This window comes from Saccopteryx leptura, chromosome 1 (assembly GCF_036850995.1).
Source record: "Saccopteryx leptura isolate mSacLep1 chromosome 1, mSacLep1_pri_phased_curated, whole genome shotgun sequence".
In the NCBI taxonomy this organism is placed as follows: Eukaryota; Metazoa; Chordata; class Mammalia; order Chiroptera; family Emballonuridae; genus Saccopteryx; species Saccopteryx leptura.
The window spans coordinates 325,166,216-325,193,967 of NC_089503.1; the positions used below are offsets into that span (position 1 = coordinate 325,166,216).

Sequence of the window (27,752 nt, forward strand, 5' to 3'; positions counted from 1 at the left end):
TAACAAATTTTTAAGTAAACAGTACAAAGCTGAATGTTGAAGCAGCACAATGCTGTATAGCAGATCTTGAGAACATTTTCATCCTGCTTGATCTATGAGATCACTATGGACAGAAGCAATCATATTCACCAGGGAATCTTATGTTGCATGGATTCTTGGTTGAAAGAAGGGTCCAATAAATATTTTTTAATTAAGTTAAAGAAAATCTACATTAAGGGAACTGGCTCAAAAGCTTGTTAAATAAATCACTTCCTATTCCTTCACAGTTTTAACCACTAGAATGTCATGAACTATGAGTTCATTTCACTTTTCCTGTTGGAACACTTCTGCTGAACTTTTGAACAAATCCTGGAATAAAGAGTATGCTTATCAAACCCTCAGCATTATGGATACAGTCATCCTCCCTTCCATGATTGAGATTATCTGCTCAATGGGGCTGGTTGGCAACGTGCTTATTGTGTTCACAATAATAAGGTAAGTTTTCTTCTCCTTTTTCACAATTTAGGGACATTCTGTACTCTCTAAATGAATCCTTTTCTCCCTGGAGGATTTTTCTTAATAAAATAAGGTTTTGAAAATATTTTCTTAAGGTAATTAAAAAAGATTCTACAGATATTTTTATCATGTATTAAGTAACATCTGAGTTGCAGGTCTCAATGCAAAAAACCTCGATAGGCCCATTCTTACTTTGGTGAATTTTTAGACTTACGATTCTCAATCTTAGCTACATATTAGAATCACCTGGGGAGATTTTTAAAATCTTAATATACAGTTTCTCCCCAGACCTAGTAACTCAGTATCTCTGGAGGTGGTGCCCAGAGAAGGATTGCAGCTGTGGGGCAGCCATTTTATTTTCCAGCAATAAGAAGTTGACCTGGTTTGGTTGGTAAGACTCTTTTTCACTTATGTGGTCAAGAGTGATACTTCACCTGATCACTCAAAGATCCAGGTGATCATAGATGGTGGACTATTCCCCTCAGTATTGCCTTGAACTAACTTTAACTTATGACTTTGCCAAAGGAAGAATAGAAACAATATGACACATATAAACAAAAAAAAAAACAAACAAAAAAATGGCTTAAGTAAGATGGAGACTCCAGAATAGGATAGTTTATATGGCTTTTTTTCTTTAAGTAAGAAGAGATTTCTGCATTAGGTAGGTGACTATAAAGTAATAAGACCAGATCATTAATATTCTGTTATACTTTAAACTTATAACAGATCAAAAAGAGTAAGATTAGAAAATGTAGGAGTAATATTGGGCCAATTATAACATAATATTTTCCACTTTTATTTTTTAGAGAGAGACTAAATGAGCTCAACCTCGCTACTCAACTATTCTCTGCAGCCACAGTGGACCCTGGGGAAACTATTACAATAAAGGAGGTGACATTTTTCTCTGTTGATTTCTCACTTGTGTACTGACAGGCCAGTTCAAGTGAACACAGACTCTCTAAGGGATGTCTTGTCTTTCAATAAATAAATGTTCCTGCTCTGTCATTCCCTGCCCTCAACTCCCTGTCAAGGCAACTAATTCACATTAACTCACAAATTACTGAGACACCTTACTCTGTAACCCTCCCAATGGTTGTTCACATTTTATACAGAGAATACAATAGGGACAGTGTATTAACCTGAAGGAACACTAATAACCTAATGGTGGAATACCAGTGGCTAAAAGGAAGGTGAAATGCTTAGAACAAGGCCTCTTCCTTGTTCCCTCTCAGCTTAAATCATAACTAATAGCTTTCTTTGACCCAGCCCTCGACTGTATCCAGAGTGTCAAACATATGTAAGCTCTTATTGAAGTAGATTCATAACTTTCTGCACATATATATTACGTTTTCAGTTCTGTAGAACCTCACAGCCACAGCCATTCAGATAAACTGAAGGCAGTGGCCAGTGGTTCAGTGGATAGAGTGTCAGCCCAGCATATAGACACCCCAGGTTTGATCCCCAGTCAGGGAACACAGGAAAAGTGGCAATCTGCTTTTTCCCCCTTCTCTCCATCTTCTCCTCCCACAGCCAGTGGCTTGATTGGTTCAAGAGTCTGCCTCAGGCACTAAGGATAGCTTGGTTGATTTGAGCATTGACCCCAGACAGGGGTTGCTGGGTAGATCCCAGCCTGGACTCATGTAAGAGTGTTTCATTATCTCTCTTCCTTTCTGAAAGGAAGGAAGGAAAGAAGGAAGGAAGGAAAGAAGAAGGAAAGAAAAGAAGGAAGGAAGAAAGAGGAAGGAAGGAAGGAAGGAAGGAAGGAAGGAAGGAAGGAAGGAAGGAAAGAAAGAAGGAAAGAAGGAAAGAAGGAAAGAAAAGAAGGAAGGAAGAAAGAGGAAGGAAGGAAGGAAGGAAGGAAGGAAGGAAGGAAGGAAGGAAGGAAGGAAAGAAGGAAAGAAGGAAAGAAAAGAAGGAAGGAAGAAAGAGGAAGGAAGGAAGGAAGGAAGGAAGGAAGGAAGGAAGGAAGGAAGGAAAAAAGGAAGGAAGGAAGGAAGGAAGGAAGAAAGAAAGAAAGAAAGAAAGAAAGAAAGAAAGAAAGAAAGAAAGAAAGAAAGAAAGAAAGAAAGAAAAAGAAAGAAAGAAAGAAAGAAAGAAAGAAAGAAAGAAAGAAAGAAAGAAAGAAAGAAAGAGGAGTGACATCACGGAAATGGCACCGTGAGCAGCGCGTCCGACAGATCTCCCCAAAATCTCAACAAATTTATCAACTAGAAACAGAAAAATTTATCCTCGGAGCATTCCGGAGTTCCACACACACACTGAAAGCAAAAGGACTGTTATCACTTGAATCTGAGAGACGGGTCAGAGCTGACAGTGTGAAGGAAGCTAACTACCACATGGACGTTCATTCAAGCCAAGGAGGGAGTACGCCTGTGGTGAGTCAACCCACGCGTGCAACTGCCTGCCCACACTCAGGAGCAGCAGCGCTGCGAGCAGCCGCCGGCATGCCCTGAGAAACCGTGCATGCACCCCATGCTGCGGTTCGGTCACAGAGCCCCTTGCACTGCCAGTGTCCCCAGCGGCCCACGCACAGCGAGTGAGAGTCCCCAGCCACCAGCATGCCCTGAGAAACCACGCGTGCACCCCGTGCTGCAGTTCGATGGCAGAGCCCCTTGCACCGCCAGCGTCCCCAGTGGCCCCAGCGGCCCATGCACGGCAAGTGAGAGTCCCCAGCCACCAGCGTGCCCTGAGAAACCGCGCGTGCGCGCCCCCTGCCGCGGTCAGGTCGCAGAGCCCCTTGCACCGCCAGCGTCCCCAGTGGCCCGCGCACTGCGAGTGAGAGTCCTCAGCCACCGGTGTGCCCTGAGAGACCGGGAGGGCGCCAAGGCTGTCTTCCCTAATAGGAAGATTCTCTCTGTGGGCAGGGCACCTCACCCAGCCATTCAAGCTAACAATCAAGCGTTGGGGGAGGGGCGCGCAGGCAGCCTGAAATACTTTCTGGAGCACAGCTGTGGATCCAATCACTGAAATTAGCTTAACCCATGAAATCTGAGCACCCACGGGGCTCTAATTGATAAGATCTCTCTCAGTTCAGCGATCCAAGACAAGAGGCATTATATTTTTCAGTGCCTCTCGCTAAAGGAGCGGGGGTAACTTCTGATTGACAGAGCCTCCATATTCAGGGATATACGCTAACAAGAGGGACTTGGCAGATATTAAGATCTATACAGCAAGCAGCGACTAGTGCCTCTTCTTCCCAGCCAAAACAGGCTACAAAGTGTGGAAAGCCTGGGTTGAGTGGTCCAACTGAATGCTAGGCGCTGAACAGTCACCTTGACAACAATTGACTCCCAGCCCCACCTGAATACGCTGGAGGCTCTGACTGCCAGAGCCTTACCCAGAGCCTTGCACTGAGTGAGGATAGAGCGGGGATTTCCCAGCTCTTTGAGCCTCTTACTCCCCAGACAGAAGCAGTGGCAGCCTCATAGCTGGATCACCAGGCTGCTATTTCAGGAAGGGGAGACTAGGAGAGAGACTCCAGGAAAGCAAACTCTCTCATTGTTGGACTCTGCAAACGCCAACAAGCCTTGACTACCAGCGAGACTAAAGCCAATTATATGACACTGCCATAGAATCCCATCAACTGCAAATCCCTACCTAAGTGTGACACAGGGGCAGAGCCTGGGGCACAGAGTCACCGACCAGGAAGAGGGAGAGAAAAGAAAAAGGAAGAAGTTAACCTCTCAAAATTAAGAAAAATCCACAGACTTTATAACTTGTTCCACTAATTCTTTGTTGTTGTTGTTTCTTTCTTCTAGCTTATTGCCTTTATTATTATTTCTATTTCCTCCACCTCGGTCCTTTTATTCTCTGCCCATCTTATGCTTCCCTTTTCTTGAACTACACTACCCATGAGTGTTACACTTTATTTCTTTTCTTCATCGTTACTCTCCTTTAGGATTACACTCCAAAACCCTTAACTCTCACTCTCTCCCCTTTTGTTATTTTTCCTTTCCTTTTTTCCTTCCTTTGTTTCTCTCTTTTTCTTATTTTTTCCTTTCTATTTGTTTCTTCTTTTCTCCTTTTACTTTTCCTCCCATTCAATCCTCAATCACGAACAAATTATTTAATTTGGGACTCAAGGTTTTTTTTTTTTTTTGGTTCCTTCTTTTTTTTTTTTTTTTTTGCTTTTGTTCTTGGTTTTCCTTTATTTGTTTGTTTTTGTGACATTTTGGGTACTTTTTACATTGCTTTTTAACTCACTAGCATTCCTCCCAACCCAAGGTCTCCATTGTATTTAGTCTTCGCTCTACTTAATACAACAGATTTTTACTTATTATTTTTATTTTTATTTTTTTCTTCTTTAATTATTATTATATTTTCTCTCCTTTTTTCTGTTTCCCTCTTATCCCTCTCATTATATCTCTTGGTCGACCATCACTCACAAGCAAATCATTTTATCCTTTCTAAGATTTTCTCCTTTTTTTTTTTTTTTTTGCATTTAGTAGGTCCCTACTCCCTTTTTTGCCCCTTGAACTCTTCACCCCAAATCAGGCCCTCCATTACAAGCAGTTTTTGTTCCATTTAGCATAATATAATTCACAGGTCATCACGATATTTCCCTAAGGAGGGGAGAGGAGGGGAAGAGAAGAAAGAAAAAAGGGGGAAATAATAAATTATTGCTTTCTTTTTTGTGGAGTGTTTTCCTTTTTATTCTTTATTAATTCTAATTAACACTATCAACAAGACCACCCTCAGATGCCAATAAGAAAAAGGAAATAGAATATTATGGATACAAAAGATAGACAGGTAACAAATAGATGTGGAAAAATCTATGGAGAAAAGATTTAACATATTGGAAGCCTTGGAGCCAAATGACAGAGAATTTAAAGTAGAAATCTTAAAAATACTCAGAGATATACAAGAAAACACAGAAAGGCAATTTAGGGAAATCAGAAAACAACTCAATGATCACAAAGAATATATTACCAAGGAAATTGAAACTATAAAAACAAATCAAACAGAAATGAAAAACTCAATTCACGAGCTGAAAAACGAGGTAACAAGCTTAGCTAATAGAACAGCCCAGATAGAAGATAGGATTAGTGAAATAGAAGACAAGCAACTTGAGGCACAACAGAGAGAAGAAGAAAGAGACTCAAAAATAATAAAAAACGAGAAAGCCCTACAGGAATTGTCTGACTCCATCAGAAAGAATAACATAAGAATAATAGGTATATCAGAGGGAGAAGAGAAAGAAAATGGAATGGAGAATATACTCAAACAAATAATAGATGAGAACTTCCCAAGCCTGTGGAAAGAACTAAAGCCTCAAATTCAAGAAGCAAACAGAACACCGAGTTTTCTTAACCCCAACAAACCCACTCCAAGGCAAATCATAATGAAGATGACACAAACCAATGACAAAGAAAAAATTCTCAAGGCAGCCAGGGAAAAGAAGAATACAACATATAAAGGAAGGCCTATTAGATTATCATCAGATTTCTCAGCAGAAACTCTACAAGCTAGAAGAGAGTGGACCCCAATATTTAAAGCCCTGAAAGAGAGGAACTTTCAACCAAGAATACTATACCCATCAAAGCTATCCTTCAAGTACGAGGGAGATATAAAAACATTCACAAATGCAGAAAAGATGAGAGAATTTATCATCAGAAAGCCCCACTCCAGGAAATACTAAAGGGTGTTTTCTAACCAGATTCAAAGAACAAAAGAAAACAAAACCACAAGTAACAGCTCCACCAAGAAAACAATAAAACCAAACGTAAACTGTGACAACAAAAGAAAAAAAGGGGAGAAAGAATGAAGATTAACAGTAACAAAGGACAATGAAGCACAGAAATACTCATAAGATAGGGTACTACAAAGTAGGTACCCTTTTCATTACTTAATGGTAACCACCCTTGAAAAAAACACCACAAAAACACTTGACTTAAAAAAGGTAGCAACAGAGGAAAGAAGTATGGAATACAAACAAACAAAAACAAACGATAGAAAAGCAAAAGAGAAGAATCAAACAAGATACAAAACTAACAGAAAGCAATTTATAAAATGGCAATAGGAAACCCACAAGTGTCAATAATTACACTAAAGGTAAATGGATTAAACTTACCAATAAAAAGACACAGAGTAGCAGAATGGATTAAAAAAGAAAATTCAACTGTATGCTGCCTACAAGAAACTCATCTAAGCAACAAGGATAAAAACAAATTCAAAGTGAAAGGTTGGAAAACAATACTCCAAGCAAACAACACCCCAAAAAAAGCACGTGTAGCAATACTCATATCTGATAATACTGACTACAAGACAGAAAAAGTACTCATAGACAAAAATGGTAATTTCATAATGATTAAGGGGACACTGAATCAAGAAGACATAACAATCCTTAATATATATGCACCAAACCAAGGAGCACCAAAATATATAAGACAGCTACTTATTGACCTTAAAACAAAACTGACAAAAATACAATCATACTTGGAGACCTCAATACACCGCTGACGGCTCTAGATCGGTCATCCAAACAGAGAATCAATAAAGATATAGTGGCCTTAAACGAAATACTACAACACCTGGATATGATAGACATCTATAGGACACTTCATCCCAAAGTGACAGAGTATACATTTTTCTCTAGTGTACATGGAACATTCTCAAGAATTGACCATATGTTGGGTCACAAAGACAATATCAGCAAATTTAGAAAAATTGAAATTGTACCAAGCATATTCTCTGATCATAAAGCCTTGAAACTAGAATTCAACTGTAAAAAAGAGGGGGAAAAACCCACAAAATTGTGGAAACTAAACAACATACTTCTAAAAAATGAATGGGTCAAAGAAGAAATAAGCGCAGAGATCAAAAGATATATATAGACAAATGAAAATGAAAACACGACATATCAGAATCTCTGGGATGCAGCAAAAGCAGTAATAGGAGGAAAATTCATATCACTTCAGACCTATATGAACAAACAAGAGAGAGCCGAAGTAAACCACTTAACTTCACACCTTAAGGAACTAGAAAAAGAAGAGCAAAGACAACCCAAAACCAGCCGAAGAAAGGAGATAATAAAAATCAGAGCAGAAATAAACAAAATAGAGAACAGAAAAACTATAGAAAAAATCAATAAAACAAGGAGATGGTTCTTTGAAAAGATCAACAAAATTGACAAACCCTTGGCAAGACTCACCAAGGAAAAAAGGCACAGGACTCAAATAAATAAAATCCAAAATGAAAGAGGAGAGATCACCACAGACATCATAGATATACAAAGAATTATTATAGAATACTATGAAAAACTATATGCCACTAAATACAACAATCTAGAAGAAATTGATAAATTCCTAGAACAATACAACCTTCCTAAACTGAGTCTTGAAGAAGCAGAAAGCCTAAACAGACCAATCAGCAGGGAGGAAATAGAAAAAACTATTAAAAACCTCCCCAAAAATAAAAGTCCAGGCCCAGACGGTTATACTAGTGAATTCTATCAAACATTCAAAGAAGACTAGGTTCCTATTCTACTGAAAGTCTTCCAAAAAATTGAAGAAGAAGCGATACTTCCAAACACATTTTATGAGGCCAACATAACCCTCATACCAAAACCTGGCAAGGATGGCACAAAGAAAGAAAACTACAGACCAATATCTCTAATAAATACAGATGCTAAAATACTAAACAAAATACTGGCAAATCGAATACAACAACATATAAAAAAATAATACATCATGATCAAGTGAGATTCATCCTAGAATCTCAAGGATGGTTCAACATACGTAAAACGGTTAACGTAATACACCATATCAAAAAAACAAAGAACAAAAACCATATGATCTTATCAATAGACGCAGAAAAGGCTTTCGATAAAATACAACACAATTTTATGTTTAAGACTCTCAACAAAATGGGTATAGAAGAAAAATATCTCAACATGATAAAGGCCATATATGATAAACCATCAGCCAACATCATATTAAATGGCGTAAAACTGAGGACTTTCCACCTTAAATCAGGAACAAGACAGGGTTGTCCACTCTCTCCACTCTTATTTAACGTGGTGCTAGAAGTTCTGGCCAGAGCAATCAGACAAGACAAAGAAATAAAAGGCATCCATATCAGAAAAGAAGAAGTAAAGGTATCACTTTTTGCTGATGATATGATCCTATACATCGAAAACCCAAAGGACTCCACAAAAAGATTACTAGAAACAATAAACCAATACAGTAAGGTCACAGGATACAAAATTAACATACAAAAGTCCATAGCCTTTCTATATGCCAACAATGAAACATTAAAAAAAGAAATAAAAAAAAATAATCCCCTTCACGATTGCAACAAAAAAAATAAAATACCTAGGAATAAACATAACAAAGACTGTAAAGGATCTATATAACGAAAACTACAAGGCATTGCTAAGAGAAATAGAAAAAGACACAATGAGATGGAAAAATATTCCTTGTTCTTGGATAGGAAGAATAAATATAATTAAAATGGCCATATTACCCAAAGTAATATATAAATTTAATGCAATTCCCATCAAAATCCCTATGACATTTTTTAAAGAAATGGAACAAAAAATCATCAAATTTATATGGAACTATAAAAAACCCCGAATAGCCAAAACAATCCTATGGAAAAAGAATGAAGTTGGGGGCATTACAATACCTGACCTTAAACTATATTATAGGGCCACAATAATCAAAACAGCATGGTATTGGCAGAAAAATAGACACTCAGACCAATGGAACAGAATAGAAAGCCCAGAAATAAAACCACATATATATGGTCAAATAATCTTTGATAAAGGGGCCAACAACACACAATGGAGAAAAGAAAACCTCTTCAACAAATGGTGTTGGGAAAACTGGAAAGCCACATGCAAAAGAATAAAACTCGACTACAGCCTGTCCCCGTGTACTAAAATTAATTCAAAATGGATCAAAGACCTAAATATAAGACCTGAAACAATAAAGTACATAGAAGAAGACATAGGTACTAAACTCATGGACCTGGGTTTTAAAGAACATTTTATGAACTTGACTCCAATGGCAAGAGAAGTGAAGGCAAAGATAAATGAATGGGACTACATCAGAATAAAAAGTTTTTGCTCAGCAAGAGAAACTGATATCAAAATAAACAGACAGCCAACTAAATGGGAAATGATATTTTCAAACAACAGCTCAGAGTAGGGCCTAATATCCAAAGTTTACAATGAACTCATAAAACTCAACAACAAACAAACAAACAACCAATAAAAAAATGGAAAGAGGACATGAACAGACACTTCTCCCAGGAAGAAATACAAATGGCCAACATATATATGAAAAGATGCTCAGCTTCATTAGTTATTAGAGAAATACAAATCAAAACTACAATGAGATACCACCTCACCCCTGTTATCAACAAGACGGGTAATAGCAAATGTTGGAGAGGTTGCGGAGAAAAGGGAACTCTCATCCACTGTTGCTGGGACTGTACAGTAGTACAACCATTATGGAGGAAAGTATGGTGGTTCCTCAAAAAACTGCAAATAGAACTACCTTATGACCCAGCAATCCCTCTACTGGGTATATACCCCAAAACCTCAGAAACATTGATACGTAAAGACACATGTAGCCCCATGTTCATTGCATCACTGTTCACAGTGGCCAAGACATGGAAACAACCCAAAAGCCCTTCAATAGAAGACTGGATAAAGAAGATGTAGCACATATACATTATGGAATACTACTCAGCCATAAGAAATGATGACATCAGATCATTTACAGCAAAATGGTGGGATCTTGATAACATTATACAGAGTGAAATAAGTAAATCAGAAAAAAACAAGAACTACATGATTCCATACATTGGTGGAACATAAAAACGAGACTAAGAGACATGGACAAGAGTGTGGTGGTTACCAGGGGTGGGGGGAGGGAGGACGCAGGAGGGAGGGAGGGAGAGAGTTAGGGAGAGGGGGAGGGGCACAGAGAAAACTAGACAGAGGGTGACGGAGGACAATCTGACTCTGGGCGAGGGGTATGCAACATAATTTAATGACAAGATAACCTAGACATGTTTTCTTTGAATATATGTACCCTGATTTATTATTGTCATTCCATTAACATTAATAAAAATTTATTAAAAAAAAAAAAGAAAAACAAAAGAAAGAAAGAAAGAAAAGAAGGAAGGAAGGAAGAAAGAGGAAAGAAGGAAGGAAGGAAGGAAGGAAGGAAGGAAGGAAGAAAGGAAGGAAGGAAGGAAGGAAGGAAGGAAGGAAGGAAGGAAGGAAGGAAGGAAGGAAAGAAGGAAGGAAAGAAGGAAGGAAGAAAGAGGAAAGAAGGAAGGAAGGAAGGGAAAAAGGAAGGAAGGAAGGAAGGAAGGAAGGAAGGAAGGAAGGAAGGAAGGAAGGAAGGAAGAAAGAAAGAAAGAAAGAAAGAAAGAAAGAAAGAAAGAAAGAAAGAAAGAAAGAAAGAAAGAAAGAAAGAAAAGAAGGAAGGAAGGAAGGAAGGAAGGTCAAAAAGTTGGAGAGAAACCCTCATTGCTATGGTCTAATACAGCAAGACAACTCTGGAATCTAAGGGGTTGAATGTCTTGACCAATGGCATAAATGAGGTCATAAAAATGAAAATAGAATTATCAGTTAAGTTCTCTTTCTACTAAATTACTCTGTATCTAGAGCAGGATTGGCAAATATGTCACTCTACTCTTAACTCATCCATCCTGGGCAGGCATTTCTAATCACACAGGTCTGTCCTGTAGTAATGCCTGTGTGAGGACTCAATTCTTTTTTTTTTTTATGTATATACAGGGACAGAGATAGAGTCAGAGAGAGGGATAGATAGGGACAGATAGACAGGAACGAAGAGAGATGAGAAGCATCAGTCATCAGTTTTTCGTTGCGACACCTTAGTTGTTCATTGATTGCTTTCTCATATGTGCCTTGTCCACGGTGGCCTTCAGCAGACCTGGTAACCCCTTGCTCAAGCCATCGACCTTGGGTCCAAGCTGGTGAGCTTTTTGCTCAAGCCAGATGAGCCCGCACTCAAACTGGCGACCTGGGGGTCTCGAACCTGGGTCCTCTGCATCCCAGTCCAACACTTTATCCACTGCGCCACTGCCTGGTCAGGCCAAAGACTCAATTCTTAAGCACAGTACTTAATGAAATTACTACTAATTCACTGAGGTTGGCTCACAATAGGAATTTAGTTCAACTAGAGTTAAATGCCAAACTGGGATGGGTGAGGCAACCCAGAAATAAAAAGCAGGAAGCTAATACTGCATTCTGTTACTATCCCCATCTCAATATCACTACCCTTCTCCTGGCCCTGAGACATATGGAGAAAAGGAGGTAGTTTTACAGACCCCAGGAATCTGGGCTTCTGGTGGGAGCTGTGGCCACAGTGAAATTTGAAACCATGGAGTGGGGACATGGAAGGGATGCAGCCACTGTCAGAGGTGACAACAGCAGAGAAGGGAAATAAATACACTGGCCTCTCCTCTCCTCTTGTCTTTCGATTTTCCTCCTGTAGTGTCTCCTATTGGCCAAAAGTAACCAATGCCAGTTGGCAAGAAGACCCAGGAACAGAACTGGGGGAGGGTGAGAAATGGAGTTGAGAGCAAGCTGATTAGCAAAGCATCTTCCTGTATGTGTGGTGTTATATGTTTTGTTAGTTTCATTTCATTCATAGTATATTGTGCTATCTCTAACTACAAAAGGTCAACGTGTTTTTAAAAGAAATTGTTTAAAAAACATAAAAAAAGACAAAGAATAAAGTTAAAATCAGTTATACTACTATTACCAAATAGTCATTTGACATATTATTCCAGCATATTTAAAAAAAAAATGTTTAAACAAATTTGAAGTCATACTATATATGTACCTGGGACTTTTTATTTTCTTTTTATTTATTTATTTATTTAGCAAGAGGGGGGGACTGACAGGAAGGGAGAGAGATGAGAAGCATTAGCTCATAATTACAGCACCTTAGTTTTTCATTGATTGCTTTCTCATATGTGCCTTGACATGGGGGCTCCAGCTGGCCAGTGTCCTTTCGCTCAAGCCAGTGACCTTTGAGCTCAAACTAGTGACCATGGAGTCATGTCTATGATCCCACACTTAAGCCAACAACCCAGCACTCAAGCTGGTGACCTCAGGGTTTTGAACCTGGATCCTCGGCATCCCAGGCTGACACTGTCCACTGTGCCACCACCTAGTCAGGTCATAGTTGGGACTTTTTTATTTAAGTGTTTTTCGCATTTGGTTATACAGTCTTAAAAATTATGATTTGTAACAATTATATCATTTATTACGTGGTATTATAGATTATCATTTATTACATCATTCTTCAAATTAGTGGGCAATAGATATGACCTTGATAACCATATAGAAAACATATTAGCTGAAATGATCATTGGTCCACACTTTTTACTTTAAATGTTTGAGTGGCCGTGACCAGGTAGCTTAGTTGGTTAGAGCATCATTCCCATATGTCCAAGTTTCAGGTTCAATCCCCCGTCAGGGCACACATTAGAATCAACCAATGCGTGCATAAATAAGTGGAACAACAAATCAGTGTTTCTATTTCTGTCTTCCTTCCTTCCTTCTGCTTTCTCTCTAAGACAAATACATTTTTAAAAATATAAATGTTTGAGTCATGGGAAACAGAAATCTAATGAAGTCTGGCAACAAGAAACCTGAAGATAAACTAGACCTAAAAAAAAGAATACAAGTTGTTATTTTAAATTTCTATGCTGTCACTTTCAGTAAAGAAAGCAATAATGAGTATAATGTACTGTTTTTATTGCCTTCGTACCTTATGCCCAGATAAATATATAATTTGCTTCAGAATTCTTTTTCTATACAGAATATCTAGAAACACTTTTATTTATTCTTTTTAACTGCCAGCTAATGGCATGCAGTGTCCTCAGTGATGGGAATACCATAATTTATTATCAATAAATGATGGGTGTCTGTCTAGAGAAAAGCAAGGGCCGTGGATCTAGCTGCTGTGATCAGGACCTCAGCAGCTTCTTATGGTTTATATCCCAATTCAAATAGAAATAACACCTATTTAGAAGCTAAAATGAATACTATATTTTAATTACTGTGTTTTTGCAATTGGATTTCTTGTTCAATTTTGGGTGTTTTTTTTTAATATAGAACTTTTTTTCTTAACCTCTAGTGTCTATCCTCCTCCCTTTTCCCCTCACCATTGCCCATACCCAGTGGTCTGGAGAGACCAAGAATGAGAAACCAAGAACAGTCACTTGGCTGCTCTGTTGGTTGACACAATCCTTTCCTCAAGTTTCTTCTCCTTCTTGTCTTTCTGATATGAGCCACCAACCTCATAGGGACAAGGAACCAGTTTGCTTTATCAACAATGCCCAGAGTATGGCTACTGAGTAAGAACTTGATGGCAGTAACTTCTCCACATGATGTTTGTCACCAGGCCCCGCGTCAATATCCTCACCCAGGCTGATTCTCACACAAGGATTTGATGACTCAAATTTCACAGCCTATAGAATTTGAATAATAAAGGCACACTAGCTTCCAATCCACAGAGCAATAGTCCTGAATCCAGAGCCACCTAGCAATTGTGGCATAATCTTAGGACTATGTACTCATTAAATTGTCATTTGTCTTCAGTTCAGAAGCCACTTTGGCCAAGAAATCTGAGACTATCCCCACGGAGGGGGGATGAGGCCTCTTTTGTGTACTCCTTGTTCTTGCTCTAGCTTTCTCTTATCACATCATAATGTGATTTTCACTAAATTACACGTTCCTTGGTGTTATGGCTTATCCATTATTTAGCCTTATAGCTCCGAACATAGTATTATGCCTGACATATATACCTGGTGCTCAGTGAAATGATTGTTGAATTAATGAAAAGTCTCCTAGGTAAAGATGATGCCTGATTATTATTGAATGTCCCAACTCCTTAAAGATAGGGACCACTATCCCTGGCCATTTGACTCAGTGGTAGAGCATCTGCCCAGCATGTGAAAGTCCCAGGTTCAATTCTGGGCCAGGGTACACAGGAGAAGTGCCCATCTGCTTCTCCATTCTTCCCCTTCTCTTTTCTCTCTATCTCTTCCCCTCCCACAGCCAAGGCTCCATTGGAGGAAAGTTGGCGCAGGTGCTCAGGATGGCACCATGGCCTCCCTCTCAGGCAATTGAATGGCTCCAGTTGCAACGGAGCAATGCCCCAGATGGGAAGAGCATCGCCCCCTAGTGGGCATGCCGGGTTGATCTAGTTGGGCACATGCAGGAGTCTGTCTCTCTGCCTTCCCACTTCTCACTTCAGAAAATACAAAAAGAAAAAAAAAAGATAGGAACCACTGATTTTTTTTTAGATTTTATTTATTTATTTATTTATTTATTTATTTTAGAGAGAGAGGGGAAAGAGACAGAGAGAAAGGGATGTGAGCAGGAAGCATCAACTTTCACATATGCCTTGACCAGCAAGCCCAGGCTTTCAAACTGGCAACCTCAGTGTTTCAGGTTGATGCTTTATCCACTGTGGCACCACATGCAGGCGGGTTTGGAGGGGGGGTTGTGTGTGTATTTTTCTGAAATGAGAAGTGGGGAGGCAGAGAGACAGACTCCCACATGCACCCAACTGGGATCCACTTGGCATGCCCACCAGGGGGTTATGCTCTGCCCATCTGGAGCACTGCTCCATTGCAACCAGAGCCATTCTTGTGCCTGAGACAGAGGCCATGGAGCCATCCTCAGCGTCCAGGCCAACTTTGCTCCAATGGAGCCTTGGCTGAGGGAGGGGAAGAGAGAGACAGAGTGAAAAGAGAGGGGGAAGGGTGGAGAAACAGATGGGTACTTCTGTGTGCCCTGGCCAGGAATTGAATTTGGGACTTCCACACACTGGGCCGAGGCTCTTCCGCTGAGCCAACCAGCCAAAGCTGGACTTTTTTTTAAGTGAGAAATGAGGAGATAGAGAGACAGACTCTTTTATGTGCCCCAATACCTGGCAACACCCATCCCGGCCAGTGCTCAAATCAACCGAGCTATACTCAGTGCCCAGGAGATGCTGGGACCAATCAAGTCACTGGCTGTGGGAGGGAAAGAGGAAGAGAAGGGAGAGAGGAAGGGGGGGAGAAGCAGGTGATCGCTTCTCCTGTGTGCCCTGACCAAGGATCAAACCCGAAATCAAACCTGGATGTCTGCACATCAGGCTGACACTCTATACACTGAGCCAACCAGCTAGAGCCGGGACCACTGAATTTAAATTTTCAGTTTCTTCTCTCAGAAAATTATTTGCTTATTGAGGAAAGTGCCACATGTACAGAGCATTGAATTGAATTATTCCTCCAGCAAGAGACATGAGATCACTCTCAGTGCCCCTCTGCGTGTTCATTCATTCATTTAGGTTTCTTCTCCACCTGTCTGGATTTCAGGACCTTAATTTAATAGCCTATGCCATTTGTTTAGATTTTATTAGAATATTTCTAATAAGGGTTAAGTTTATTTTAATCATGACCTCAGTTAGGATTTGAACATACAGCTTCAGTGAGGGAAAATGCTATGCACACAGAAACCATTTGTTTTCCCTATTCAGCTGTTTGGGGCTCTAAGGATAGGTAAAGACTAGGCTTTTGCCTGCATGAACTTAGAGTTGGTATAAATTATTGCTGTATAGAAATTACCCCAAAACTTAGCTGGGTTGTTCTGGCCCAGGGTCTCTCATGAAGTTGCAGTCAAGCTGTGCTCTAGGACAATAGTCCTGTTGGCTGGGGCTAGAGCATCGACTTTCAAGGTAGCTCAGCCATGCACCTGGCAAGTTGGTGCTGGCCGTTGGCAGGGGCCTCAGTTCCTCTCCAAGTGGACCTCTCCTAGAGTTACTTGTGTATTGTCACAAGGTGGCAGCTGACTTCCCAGAGAAAATGATCCGAGAGAGAGCAAGGAGAAAACCCCACAATGCTTTCATGTCCTAATTTCAAATGTCACACGCTGTCATTTCTACCATATTCGATTTGTTAAAAATGAGTCAGTAAGTTCAACACCTAATTTCACACCCAAAGGGAAGAAATTAGGCTGCATCTTTTGAAATCAGTATCAGAGAATGTATGGACACAGTTTCAAACCACCACAGTTAGGTATCAGATACATAGTTCAAAATATTCAAATATACACAAGATGAGGCATTCATAAGTGCATTTACGTAGGTTTTCTTTTAACTTTTAAAATCTGTTTTGGTGACTGAAAATGTGTAAGAGGTGACAGAAAAGGAAGAAGGGGCATACTTTTCCATCAGTCTTCAGTTTCCATTCATTTCTTTTAGGTCGAGGAAAAAAACTATTCCTGACATTTATATCTGCAACCTGGCTGTGGCTGATCTGGTCCACATCATCAGAATGCCTTTCCTTATTCACCAGTGGGCCCAGGAGGAGAGTGGGTTTGAGGGGGGTCCTCCCTGCACCATCATTACATCCCTGGATACTTGCAACCAGTTTGCCTGTAGTGCCATCATGACTGTAATGAGTGTGGACAGGTAAGTGAAGAGACTCTGACATAGCTTAACATAATTCAGAATCCCTGTGCTTCCCCAAGGTCATCCCCCTTTAAGCAACGTCAGTGAGGGTTTGTAACGGCAAGGCTCCTCTTCCGTTCTTTGTTCCATTGGAGAACCGGTTACTTAGGAGTGTTTGTTCAGTCTGATCTGCAGTGGCACAGTGGATAGAGCACCAACCAGAAATGCTGAGGTCACCAGTTCAAATCCCTGGGCTTGCGTGGTCAAGACACATACGGCAAGCAAGGAACAACTAAACTGAAGCAACTCTCTGTTGATACTTCTCATCCCCCCCACTCTCTCCTCTCTCTGTAGAATCAATAAAAATCTTTAAAAAAAAAGGAAGAAAAATTTAAAAATATATATATTTGTTCCAACATTCACAAAAGTCTATTTTTTAAATGTTTATTTTATTGATTTTTTTTAGAGAGGTAGGGACAGAGAAAGAGAGAGAGAGAGAGAGGACAGGAACATCAACCTGTTTCTATATGTGCCCTGACCAGAGATTGAACCAGCAACCTCTGCACTTTGGAATGATGATCTACCAACCAAGCTATCAGGCCAAGGCCACAGAAGTCTATTTTTAATGGAAAGCTTAAAACACTAAAATCTCTTCTTTTTCTAACCATTCTCTTTGAATTCAGTTTTATTTCTAATTCACTGCAACATAAAAGGATCTCAAAATCATGAAAAGTTGCAAACTTAAAATGAATGCCCCCTATCATTCTCACAATAAAAAAGCTGAGACCCCAAGAAGTGAGAGTATTTGCTGAAAGCACAGGCGGAGTCAGTCAGTGGCAGAGCTGCCTGCAGTTGGTCTCCTCACTCCCTCTCCAGGGCCATGTCTGGTATGTTCAATGTCTCACACACTCTTACTGTTACCTAGCAGCTTGAAGGAATCAGTGGAATAATATAGACTCCTACACAGATACAAAGAGATGTCTCAGTAACAGGAAGACCACCTTTTACATTCATCATATTGGTTAATGCAAATGCTGCCATGTGACATCATTAGAAATTTATTTGTGGATAAGTGGGAATATGCCATAGTCATGTAACCAACCCCATAAGTTAATGTCGTTTGAAGAGATGATAATGATGGTGGGTACTTATGGAACCAATGAGTGGTGGAGCCCAGTTCAGACCCAGGCTGTCTATAGATGGCAGGTGGCTTGTGATTATCTCACCATCTGGCCTCTTCCAGAGACATGCAAGCTAAGATGTGCCCTGCATCATCCAGATGCTGGAACCTCCACACCAAGTCGTAGTAGTATTCCCTGAACAGGAACAAGTCCTAAAAACCAATGATAACACACCCATCAGAGAACAACCCACATAAAATCTCCATCCATATTCTTCCTGCTGCACCCCAGCCCAGCACACTTGATCCCCCTTGCCCCGATCTCCCTTGCTTCAAGTATGTCACATAGTCTACTGTATTTCCCCCATGTATAAGACGTTCCCATGTATAAGATGCTCCCATGTATAAGACGCATCTTAATTTGGGGGCCCAAAATTCGAAAAAAAAAAGTATTACATAAGATTATTGAACTCAAGTTTTATTCATCATAAAATTCATACAACTCCTCATCACTGTCAAAACTCCCATCCATTAGCTTATCCTCATCTGTGTCTGATGATAAATCACTGTCTTCAACAATGAGCGCAAAAATAAACACAAAAAGGCAGGAAATGCAAGTAAAAAATTCTACAACCACTGCATAAGACGCACCCAACTTTAGACCCCAAATTTTTCAGAAAGAAAAGTGTATCTTATACATGGGAAATATGGTAATTTACTTGGTGTGTGTTTGTATTGCCTAGCTCCCCCTACCCCACAAATGTCAATCCCACAGAGGCAGGGTCTTTGATCACTAATATATCCCAAGTGTCTGTATAACAGTGCGGGTAAGTGGGTGCTCAAAAAATATTGATGAATGAAGGTCTGTCTTGAGGGCTGTGTTAAATTTCCTTGGGTCCGTCCAGGACTTCTTCCTGAACTCTGACTCTTTTACCCATCCAAGTGGGCCTTTGAGGTGGGGAAGTCATGAGCAGTTCAGATGGATAAACAAAGGAATAGGAAGGTTCATATAAATCATTCACTGGATTTTTATTCTGACATGAATAATGATTGCAATGCTTTAATGCATTTTTTAGATTCTGCCTTTTCTGAAAAATAATTCTCCAAATATAGAGTGTGATTATCAAGTTATGATTACCATTACATTTTAAAATCAATGTACTGTGTAGGTCTGGTTAGTTCACCTGACATCAGTGACTGCTGACAGTGTCCTGAGGAAAGCCCGGTGAGCTTGCCAGGGTTCCCGCATGAGGGAGAGGGCCCTGCACAGGGCAGGCCCCTGCAGCAAAGCCACCTAAAGTAACAGGCCTTCCCGATCATAATCCCGTTCTTGGAAAGAATAAAACCTGCCTCATTCCCAGCATGCTGACCAAAAGAGAGCACTGGCTTCTCCTTTTATTGAACCTCTTCTGTGAACCTCTTCCTGAGCCACCCCAGCCTCCAGCAAAACTCTTGCTTTTTCAAATACAGCACATTGGCCTGACCTGTGGTGGTGCAGTAGGTAAAAGTGTGGACCTAGAACGCCGAGGTCGCCAGTTCGAAACCCCAGGCTTGCCTGGTCAAGGCACATATGGGAGTTAATGCTTTTTGCTCCTCCCCCCCCCCCTCTCCTCTTTCTAAAATGAATAAATAAAATCTAAAAAAGTTTTTTAAAAATTTAAAAAATAAATAATAATAAAAACATTCAAATATAGTACCTTTCCTTCTGGGTCTGAACTCTTTTTTATCCTTTAGCTTTTAGTTGGTTCTAAAAAATTCTTGGATTTGCTGGAGAACCAAATATGTTTGGTATGTCAGGATTTCAAGTTTGATTAATGATTATCCTTTTTCTCTGGATCAAAATTTAAAAAAAAAAAAGGAAAAAGAAAAAATAAAAGAAAAATACTTCTCCACGAACTTAGCTGATTTCCCACTCTGGCTTCCAGCCCAAGTTCCCTGAGTAATTTGCATTGTCTCCGTTTGTTTACCTTTGCTGAGCTGTATCTGATCTGAACCCCCAAGACACTGCAGACCCCACTGGAAAGCCATTAAGCAAAATGCCTGTCCCATGGGCCTGAACTTCATCTGGTGGGGGACCCTCCTGTCAGCCAGCACACTCTCCTCCTTCCTGCCTCCACATCAGTCAATCTAGTGGGTGGAGGACCCTGCCTCTGGGAGGAAATCCCTGTTGAGAGACAGAGTTAACAGCACCTCATCTGCACCTTGATAAGGAGAGAGTGCACAGGGCAGAATTTTACCATCATCCGTGTGTCTGCGGAAGTGATGGCTATTTCAGTGAGTGGTTTATTCAGACTTCAGGGTCAAGAGTTGTTTTCTCTACAGACAGCAACCAGCTCTTAAGAAATATCACTTTCTTTTACCCTGATAGAGGTGTGCTTCAGGGAAGACAATAATACTAATAATTTACTCTTGTCATGAACCATTCATCCTTCGAGCTCAGTGTTTTTATTGATTATTCCCAAACCCTTCTGAACTGGCTTTGCAGGTACTTGGCTCTCGTCCAGCCATTTCGACTTAAAAGTTGGGGAACAGGTACAAGACCATCCGCATCAATTTGGGTCTCTGGGCAGCTGCCTTTATTCTGGCATCGCCTGTCTGGGTCTACTCGAAGGTCATCAAATTTAAAGATGGCGTGGAGAGCTGTGCTTTTGATTTAACATCCCCTGACGACGTACTTCGGTAAGTTGTTACAACCTAAGAAAGATGGAGTTGAATTAAGTTCTGGAGTGCTTCATCTTCCTCATCGACTTGCCGCGCTGAGAGTCCTTGGGGACCCTCTTCTGGGATAGTCTCCCCACTTAGTTGTCTGCCTTCCACCATCAGGTTGATCATTTGATTTTAAAGACAGGGTAACCTAGAAAAAAATTTTGATTTTATTCTTGGAATCTCAGTGGGCACCAGTATATCTAAATATGGATTTTAAAGATCCCTGGTAGTGAGATGTAACAGGAACACAGCAATGGGTGGGTGGGGGTGGGGGTCAGAATTTCAAAAAGGGCCTTAGAGTTACCAAGATACAAATGTTATCAACATGCAGTTGGAGTCTGGTTGAATTGTGTTCCCCTAAACAATATATTCAAGTCCTTATTCTCAGTACTTATGAATGTGACCTTATTTAGAAATAGGATCCTTGCAGATATGTCGAGTTAAAATGAGGTCAGACTGGATTATGGTGGGCCCCGATGATTGGTGTCCTGATAAGGACAGGGATTTAAAGAGACACAGAGGAGAACGCCTGGGAAGACAGAGGCAGAGGCTGGGGTTTTGTGTCTGCAAGCCAAGGATCCCCAAGGATAGCTAGGAACCACCAGAGGCTGGGGGAGGGGCATGGAGCAGATTTTCCCACAGAGCCTCCAAAGGGAATCCGCCCTGCTAACACCTTGCTTTCAGCCATCTGGCCTTCAGTCCTGTGCAACAATACGTTTCTGCTGTTTTTTTTAAAGCCATCCAGTTTATGATAATTTGCTACAGCTGCTCTATATAACTAATACAGCCACCAACACAGGCATTTCTCACATTTTAATTTGAAAAGAAAAATTAAATCAAAAACTGCTTTTTATATACATCCATACATTCTCTCACATCAATCTGGCAAAATTCCTTTTTCCATCCACCACTTTCAAACAGATGAGTCATTTCTGCATAGAGACAGCCCAAGAGGGATGGCTGTGGAGGGCCTGCAAGGCCACAAATCCGGTAACAGCAAGCTCCTGAGAAGTGCAACACAGATAAGATTGATACTTAATTACTGGCGCTGACAGATTTAATATGGACCGCAACCTATCTAATAGAAGAGCACAACCTGACGCTCACTGTATGACTATAGGACTTTGGCCTGTGTCAAAGAAATAAAGATGAACTATTTTGCACTGACAGCGGCATCTGCTATTTTTGGTTGGTTATCATAAAGGATATTCTGAGGTTTCAGCCTCTGTTTTTCTGCCTAGAATTAAGTCCTTATGGTGAACTGAGCCTGGAGTCTGTGCTGCAGAGTCCTCTGGTCCTAGGTTCTCTCTCTCTCTCTCTCTCTCTCTCTCTCTCTCTCTCTGCCTCTGTCCATATCCACCACTCTGGGCCTCCTTCTCTCACCAACACCAAGGTTCTGCCAGGAAGGAGGACACCTGGAGTCTGTGTAGAACTGAAATCGGCTCACCTGAGAATTCCCCCCAGCAAAGCACTGAGGAAAAGAATGGCTGGTTTTACAACAGGCTCTTTGAGAGGCCATCTCGAGCCTTGGCTACATGCATGAGCTGTACAGCTTAGTTGTCCATCTAGGTTCAAATCCCCCTCTGCCACTTACAAGCTGGCTACCCTTGGGCACCCCGTAAACCTTTCAGTGCTTCAGTTTCTTCTTCTGTAATATGCAGATACTGATGCCACTGTGCTCATGGGTTGCATAGATTCAGTGGGTTAAAACATGTAAAGCACTCAGAGGAGCGCCTACTATATGAAAAATGGTAGCCTGTTGTTGCTAACAGCACTAAAGATAATGATAATAGTAAGTATTCTTACCCATGCTGCACTCATTAGTGCTAGCCTTGGCTGCAGAAGAAAGAAGCATCGTTGTCAGTGAACAATGAGGGGCAGGAGTTCTCCACAGGAAAGCACCTTAACTTGTCCCCAAGGCCTTTTATCCTGGGCCCTGAAAAATCAGAACACAGTGCCTTGAAAACTGTTAAGAGCCAGTTCCTAGCATTGTGAATGTAACAGTCATGTTTCTCTCTCTCTCTCTCTCTCTCTCTCTCTCACACACACACACACACACACACACACACACACACACAGATACACGCTTTATTTGACGATAACAACTTTTTTTTCCCTTTGCCCTTGATTTTTGTGTGCTATGTTTTAATTTTATGCTACACTTGGGACATGTATCAACAGAATAAGGATGCCAGATGGTGAGTGTTTGCCTTATTTCTTTCTCTCTCTCTCTCTTTTTAATGAGGCCTCCACTCTCATGACCTATCACCTCTTTTTTTTAATCATTTTTGTTTTTTTATTACATTATGTTATACATTCCATTATATTAGTTGCAGGGATACACCCCAGTAATTAGGTATTCCATAATTTACTGAAGTGATCATCCTGTTAAGGCTTGCACCCATCTGGCATAATAACATACACAGTTATTAGAATATTATTAACTATATTCCTTATGCTGTACTTTATATCCCCATGACTATTCTGTAACAACCAATTTGTACTTCTTAATTCCTTCCTCTTTTTTACCCATCCCCCAATCCCCCTTCCCATCTGGCAACGGTCAAAATATTCTCTGTATCTATGAGTCTGTTTCCGTTCTGCTTCTTCATTTATTTTATTTTTTAGATTTAATTATTGATAGATATGTATGTATTGTCATTTTCTTGTTTATATTTTTTGATTTTTTTTTCTTCTTCTTAAAGAAGATCCTTTAACACTTCATATAATACTGGTTTGGTAGTGAGAAAATCCTTTAGCTTATTTTACTTTATTTATTAAAATAACAATTCAGAGTTTCTAAGGCATTTACAATAGAAATTTAAACAATGACTTCAAACATATCACCACACTTAGACATATGGGCATTAATGTCTATATGAGGCATTTTCTGAAAATAAGACATGTTCTTTCTTTTTCAAAGTGACACTTTATTATTTAACTGTTATGTCCACATTCATAATATAATAAATATAAACATAATACTTGCTCCAAACTCTATCTTATTTAGAAAAATTATATATATGAAAGCACGTTATATAAATATATAAAACTCAAAGTGACCTGCGTGAATTTTACACATAGTATGGTTACAAATTGTTACTAAATCTTACCTGACCAGGCAATGGCACAGTAGATAGAGTGTAAGACTGGGATGCAGAGGATCCAGGTTCAAAACACTGAGGTTGCTGACTTGAGCGCAGGCTTATCAGTGTAGGGTCGCTGGCTTGAGAGTGGGATCTTTGACATGACCCTGTGGTAGCTGGCTTGAGCCCAAAAGTCTCTAGCTTGAGCCCTAGGTTGCTGGCTTGAGCAAGAGATCACTCAGTCTGCTATAGTTCTCTGGTCAAGGCACAGATGAGAAAGCAAGCAATGAACAACTAAGGTGCCTCAATGAAGAATTGATGCTTCTCATCTCTTTCCATTCCTGTCTGTCTGTTCCTATCTGTCCCTCTCTCTGACTCTCTCTCTATGTCTCTGTCACACACAAAAAAATTGTTAATAAATATCAATGTGAATATAAAAGGAAAGTCATTGATAATGAAGACTTTTAGATAATTAGGTAATACTTCTAAAATTATTCTGGGCATGTATAGCAGAAAAACTGTTATATATCACTTCAAATCATTTTTATTTCCACAAATTTTATAACTTTATTAAGTAAAATTATATGTTTATATCAGAATAGTTTCACTTCTTATGAATTGCTAAAAACAAACTATTGAGAAAAATAGAAATACTTTTGAATTATTTAATAAAATTTATGAATAAAGCCTAATAAGTTCCATTCCAAAACAGATATTTGATGGTCTTGCCTGACCAGGTAATGGCACAATACATAGAGCATCAGCCTACGATGCAGAGGACCCAGGTTTGAAACCCGAAGGTTACCAGCTTGAGTGTGGGGTCACTGGCTTGAGCGTGGGATCATAAACATGTCCCCATGGTCTCTGGCTTGAGGCCAAAGGTCACTGGCTTGAGCCCAAGGTCCCTGGCTTGAGCAAGGGGTCACTGGCTCAGCTAGAGCTCCCCAGTCAAGGCACATATAAGAAAGCAATCAATGAACAACTAAGGTGCCATAACAAAGAATTGATGCTTCTCATCTCTCTCTCTCTTGCTCACTTAAAAAAAAAGGATATTTTGAGAGTCTCTCAATGATAAATGTTGAAATTACTGAGGTAATTATTTCATAAAAATGTAAACAGAACTCAAGAGTCTAAATATGTAAAGAATATTTTGTATTTGTCATCAACGTTATTTAAATGCTTTATTTGCGCATTTTGCAGAGTTGTGTACATATGTAAGTATCCTAGAAGTTGTATATAACTTTTGTTTTAATATTTTTAACTTATAGAAATATCTTGTTAATATTTGACTACTTAAGACAAAATTAATACTTAATAAAAACAAAGACATAAAGACAATAAACTTGGGGAGGTCCTTATATGAGTCTAAAACTGCATAAATAAATATACATTATTGTCTACTTGAAACTATACATACCAAATTTGTTTAAATGCATAAGTCAATGTTTTTACAAAACACATTGGGTTATAAAAGCATTATTAAAATTTGTCCTTAGAATAGATTATTGGATTTGTTATGAAAAGATGAGATTCCTGGGTTTTCCACACATATCATGTGTACCACTGAAGATTTTTTAAAAAGAAGACTAGGTGAACAATTTAAGCACCAATGGTCCAAATTTGAGGCAAATCCTGGTACCAAAAGTTTTAGATGGCCTATTGGCCCATAACACTTTTTTCCACTTAGAATTTCTTGAAATTCTTTGGAATGTTACATTCTTAAAGGGTGGTCTATTTAGAATGGGAAAGGGAAGCCGCCACGGTTATAGAAAAACAAAACAAGCTTCTAAATGTGTCACAGGAAACTGAGTTGGTGAAAAGGTTGAGACAGAAAATTAAGACCCTGACAACTGGGAAGGACGCTTGAGCCCTTTTCAAAGAGTTCTCCAAATCAGATCATTTTGCTCCCAGCACTTTCTTTAAAAATGCTTAGAGCATCTTATGAAATGAGGCTCATACTGTCCAGTTTTCCCTCAAAATGGTAGAAGTTAGAGGAATAATGGTGCCTAATCTGATAAACTACAGAGGAATAATCTGAGAATGATTTTTCACATTATCCCTGAGGTTTATTCTTCTGCTTCAACCATGTCCCAAGGAAATTTCAATTAAATATTTAACTATGGCATAACAAACATGATAAAATTTGGAAATTAATTTTTTTATTTTAGAATACTTGTAAATTTACAGAAAAGTTGCACCAATAATACATAGAGTTCCATATACTCTTCACTCAATTTTCTGATTAGCATTTTACCTTACAATGAAATATTTGTCAAGACAAAAAAAAAAAAAAAGAAGGTGGCTTTGGTACATTACTTTTAACTAAAATCTATCCTCTATTGGACTTCACCAGTTTTTCCATTAATGTTCTTTTTTCTGGTCCAGGATTCAATTCCAGAGCACCACACTGCATTTAGTTGTCATGTCTCCCCAGTCTCCTCTGGTCTGTGACAATTTCTCACCTTTTCCTTGTTTCCCATGACCTTGGTAGCCTTAAAGAATACTGGTTAGGAGGTATCCTGAATGTCCCCCAATCCAGGCATATCTGATATTGTGTCATAATTAGACTATAGTTACATGCTTTTGGAAAAAATCAGCTCTTCTCATGAGAACATATCAGGGGCACATGATGACTATATGACACCTTCGTTGATAGTAACCACAATCACTTGATTAGGTCTATGTTTACCAGGTTTCTCCACTGTAAAGTTACTGTTTATCCCTCTCTCTGTTCTTTGGAAGCAAGTCACCAAGTGTAGCCCACCCTCAAGGGGGAAGATAGAGGGTGGGAGTTAAGCTCCATCTCTAGAAAAGGGAATATATATATATATATATATATATATATATATATATATATATATATGTTGAAAGTCTTTTGTAAAAAAGGTTTGTCTCTTCTTTCCCATTTTATTCAATAATATACTTAGTATAGACTCAGGTATTTGATACTTAGGGCTTTAATTCAACACTATGTTATTTATTTTGTTTCTCAAAATCTTTCAGCTTTGTAAAATTCAGGAAATTTTTTTTTTTTTTTTCATTTTTCTGAAGCTGGAAACAGGGAGAGACAGTCTGACTCCCGCATGCTCCTGACTGGGATCCACCCGGCACGCCCACCAGGGGCGACGCTCCGCCCACCAGGGGGCGATGCTCTGCCCATCCTGGGCGTCGCCATGTTGCGACCAGAGCCACCCTAGCGCCTGGGGCAGAGGCCACAGAGCCATCCCCAGCGCCCGGGCCATCTTTGCTCCAATGGAGCCTTGGCTGCGGGAGGGGAAGAGAGAGACAGAGAGGAAAGCGCGGCGGAGGGGTGGAGAAGCAAATGGGCGCTTCTCCTGTGTGCCCTGGCCGGGAATCGAACCCGGGTCCTCCGGACGCTAGGCCGACGCTCTACCGCTGAGCCAACCGGCCAGGGCTAATTCAGGAAATTTTTAACGGGAATAAAAACCATCTTTTTACAATGCTCTGAATAATTAGGAATAAAAATGAGCTTCATGTTCCACTTTATAGCCATTATGAGCTGTCCAAAATGTCCCCAGAACCCACTGCCCATAGTGCTGAGGTTGTTCACGTTCTATCCCAATGTCTCCTGTGTAGTTTTAACCCCAGCATGCCAAGGCAGAGAGTGATGAAGCTGACTAAGATGGTGCTGGTGCTGGTGGCGGTCTTCATCCTCAGTGCTGCCCCTATCACGTCATACAGCTGGTGAACTTACAGACGGAGCAGCCCACGCTGGCTTTCTATGTGAGCTACTACCTCTCCATCTGTCTCAGCTCTGCCAGCAGCAGTGTTAACCCTTTTCTTTACATCCTGCTGAGTGGAAATGTCCAGAAACGTCTGCCTGGAGTGCAAAAGAGAGTGATTGAGAGGGAAATCCACAACATGGAAAACGACTTGAAATTGAGCTTTTAGCAG

General features: G+C 40.0%; 1 protein-coding gene across 1 annotated transcript; it reads left to right on the forward strand.

Annotated features, from left to right (window-relative positions):
* Positions 1-292: 292 nt before the first annotated feature.
* MCHR2 (melanin concentrating hormone receptor 2) lies at positions 293-27,749 on the forward strand. Its single transcript, XM_066361314.1, is given in 8 exon segments — positions 293-474; positions 16,737-16,946; positions 20,531-20,568; positions 20,571-20,724; positions 22,831-22,853; positions 22,856-22,949; positions 27,435-27,517; positions 27,520-27,749. Coding segments are annotated over 8 exon segments (1,014 nt in total).
* Positions 27,750-27,752: the final 3 nt, after the last annotated feature.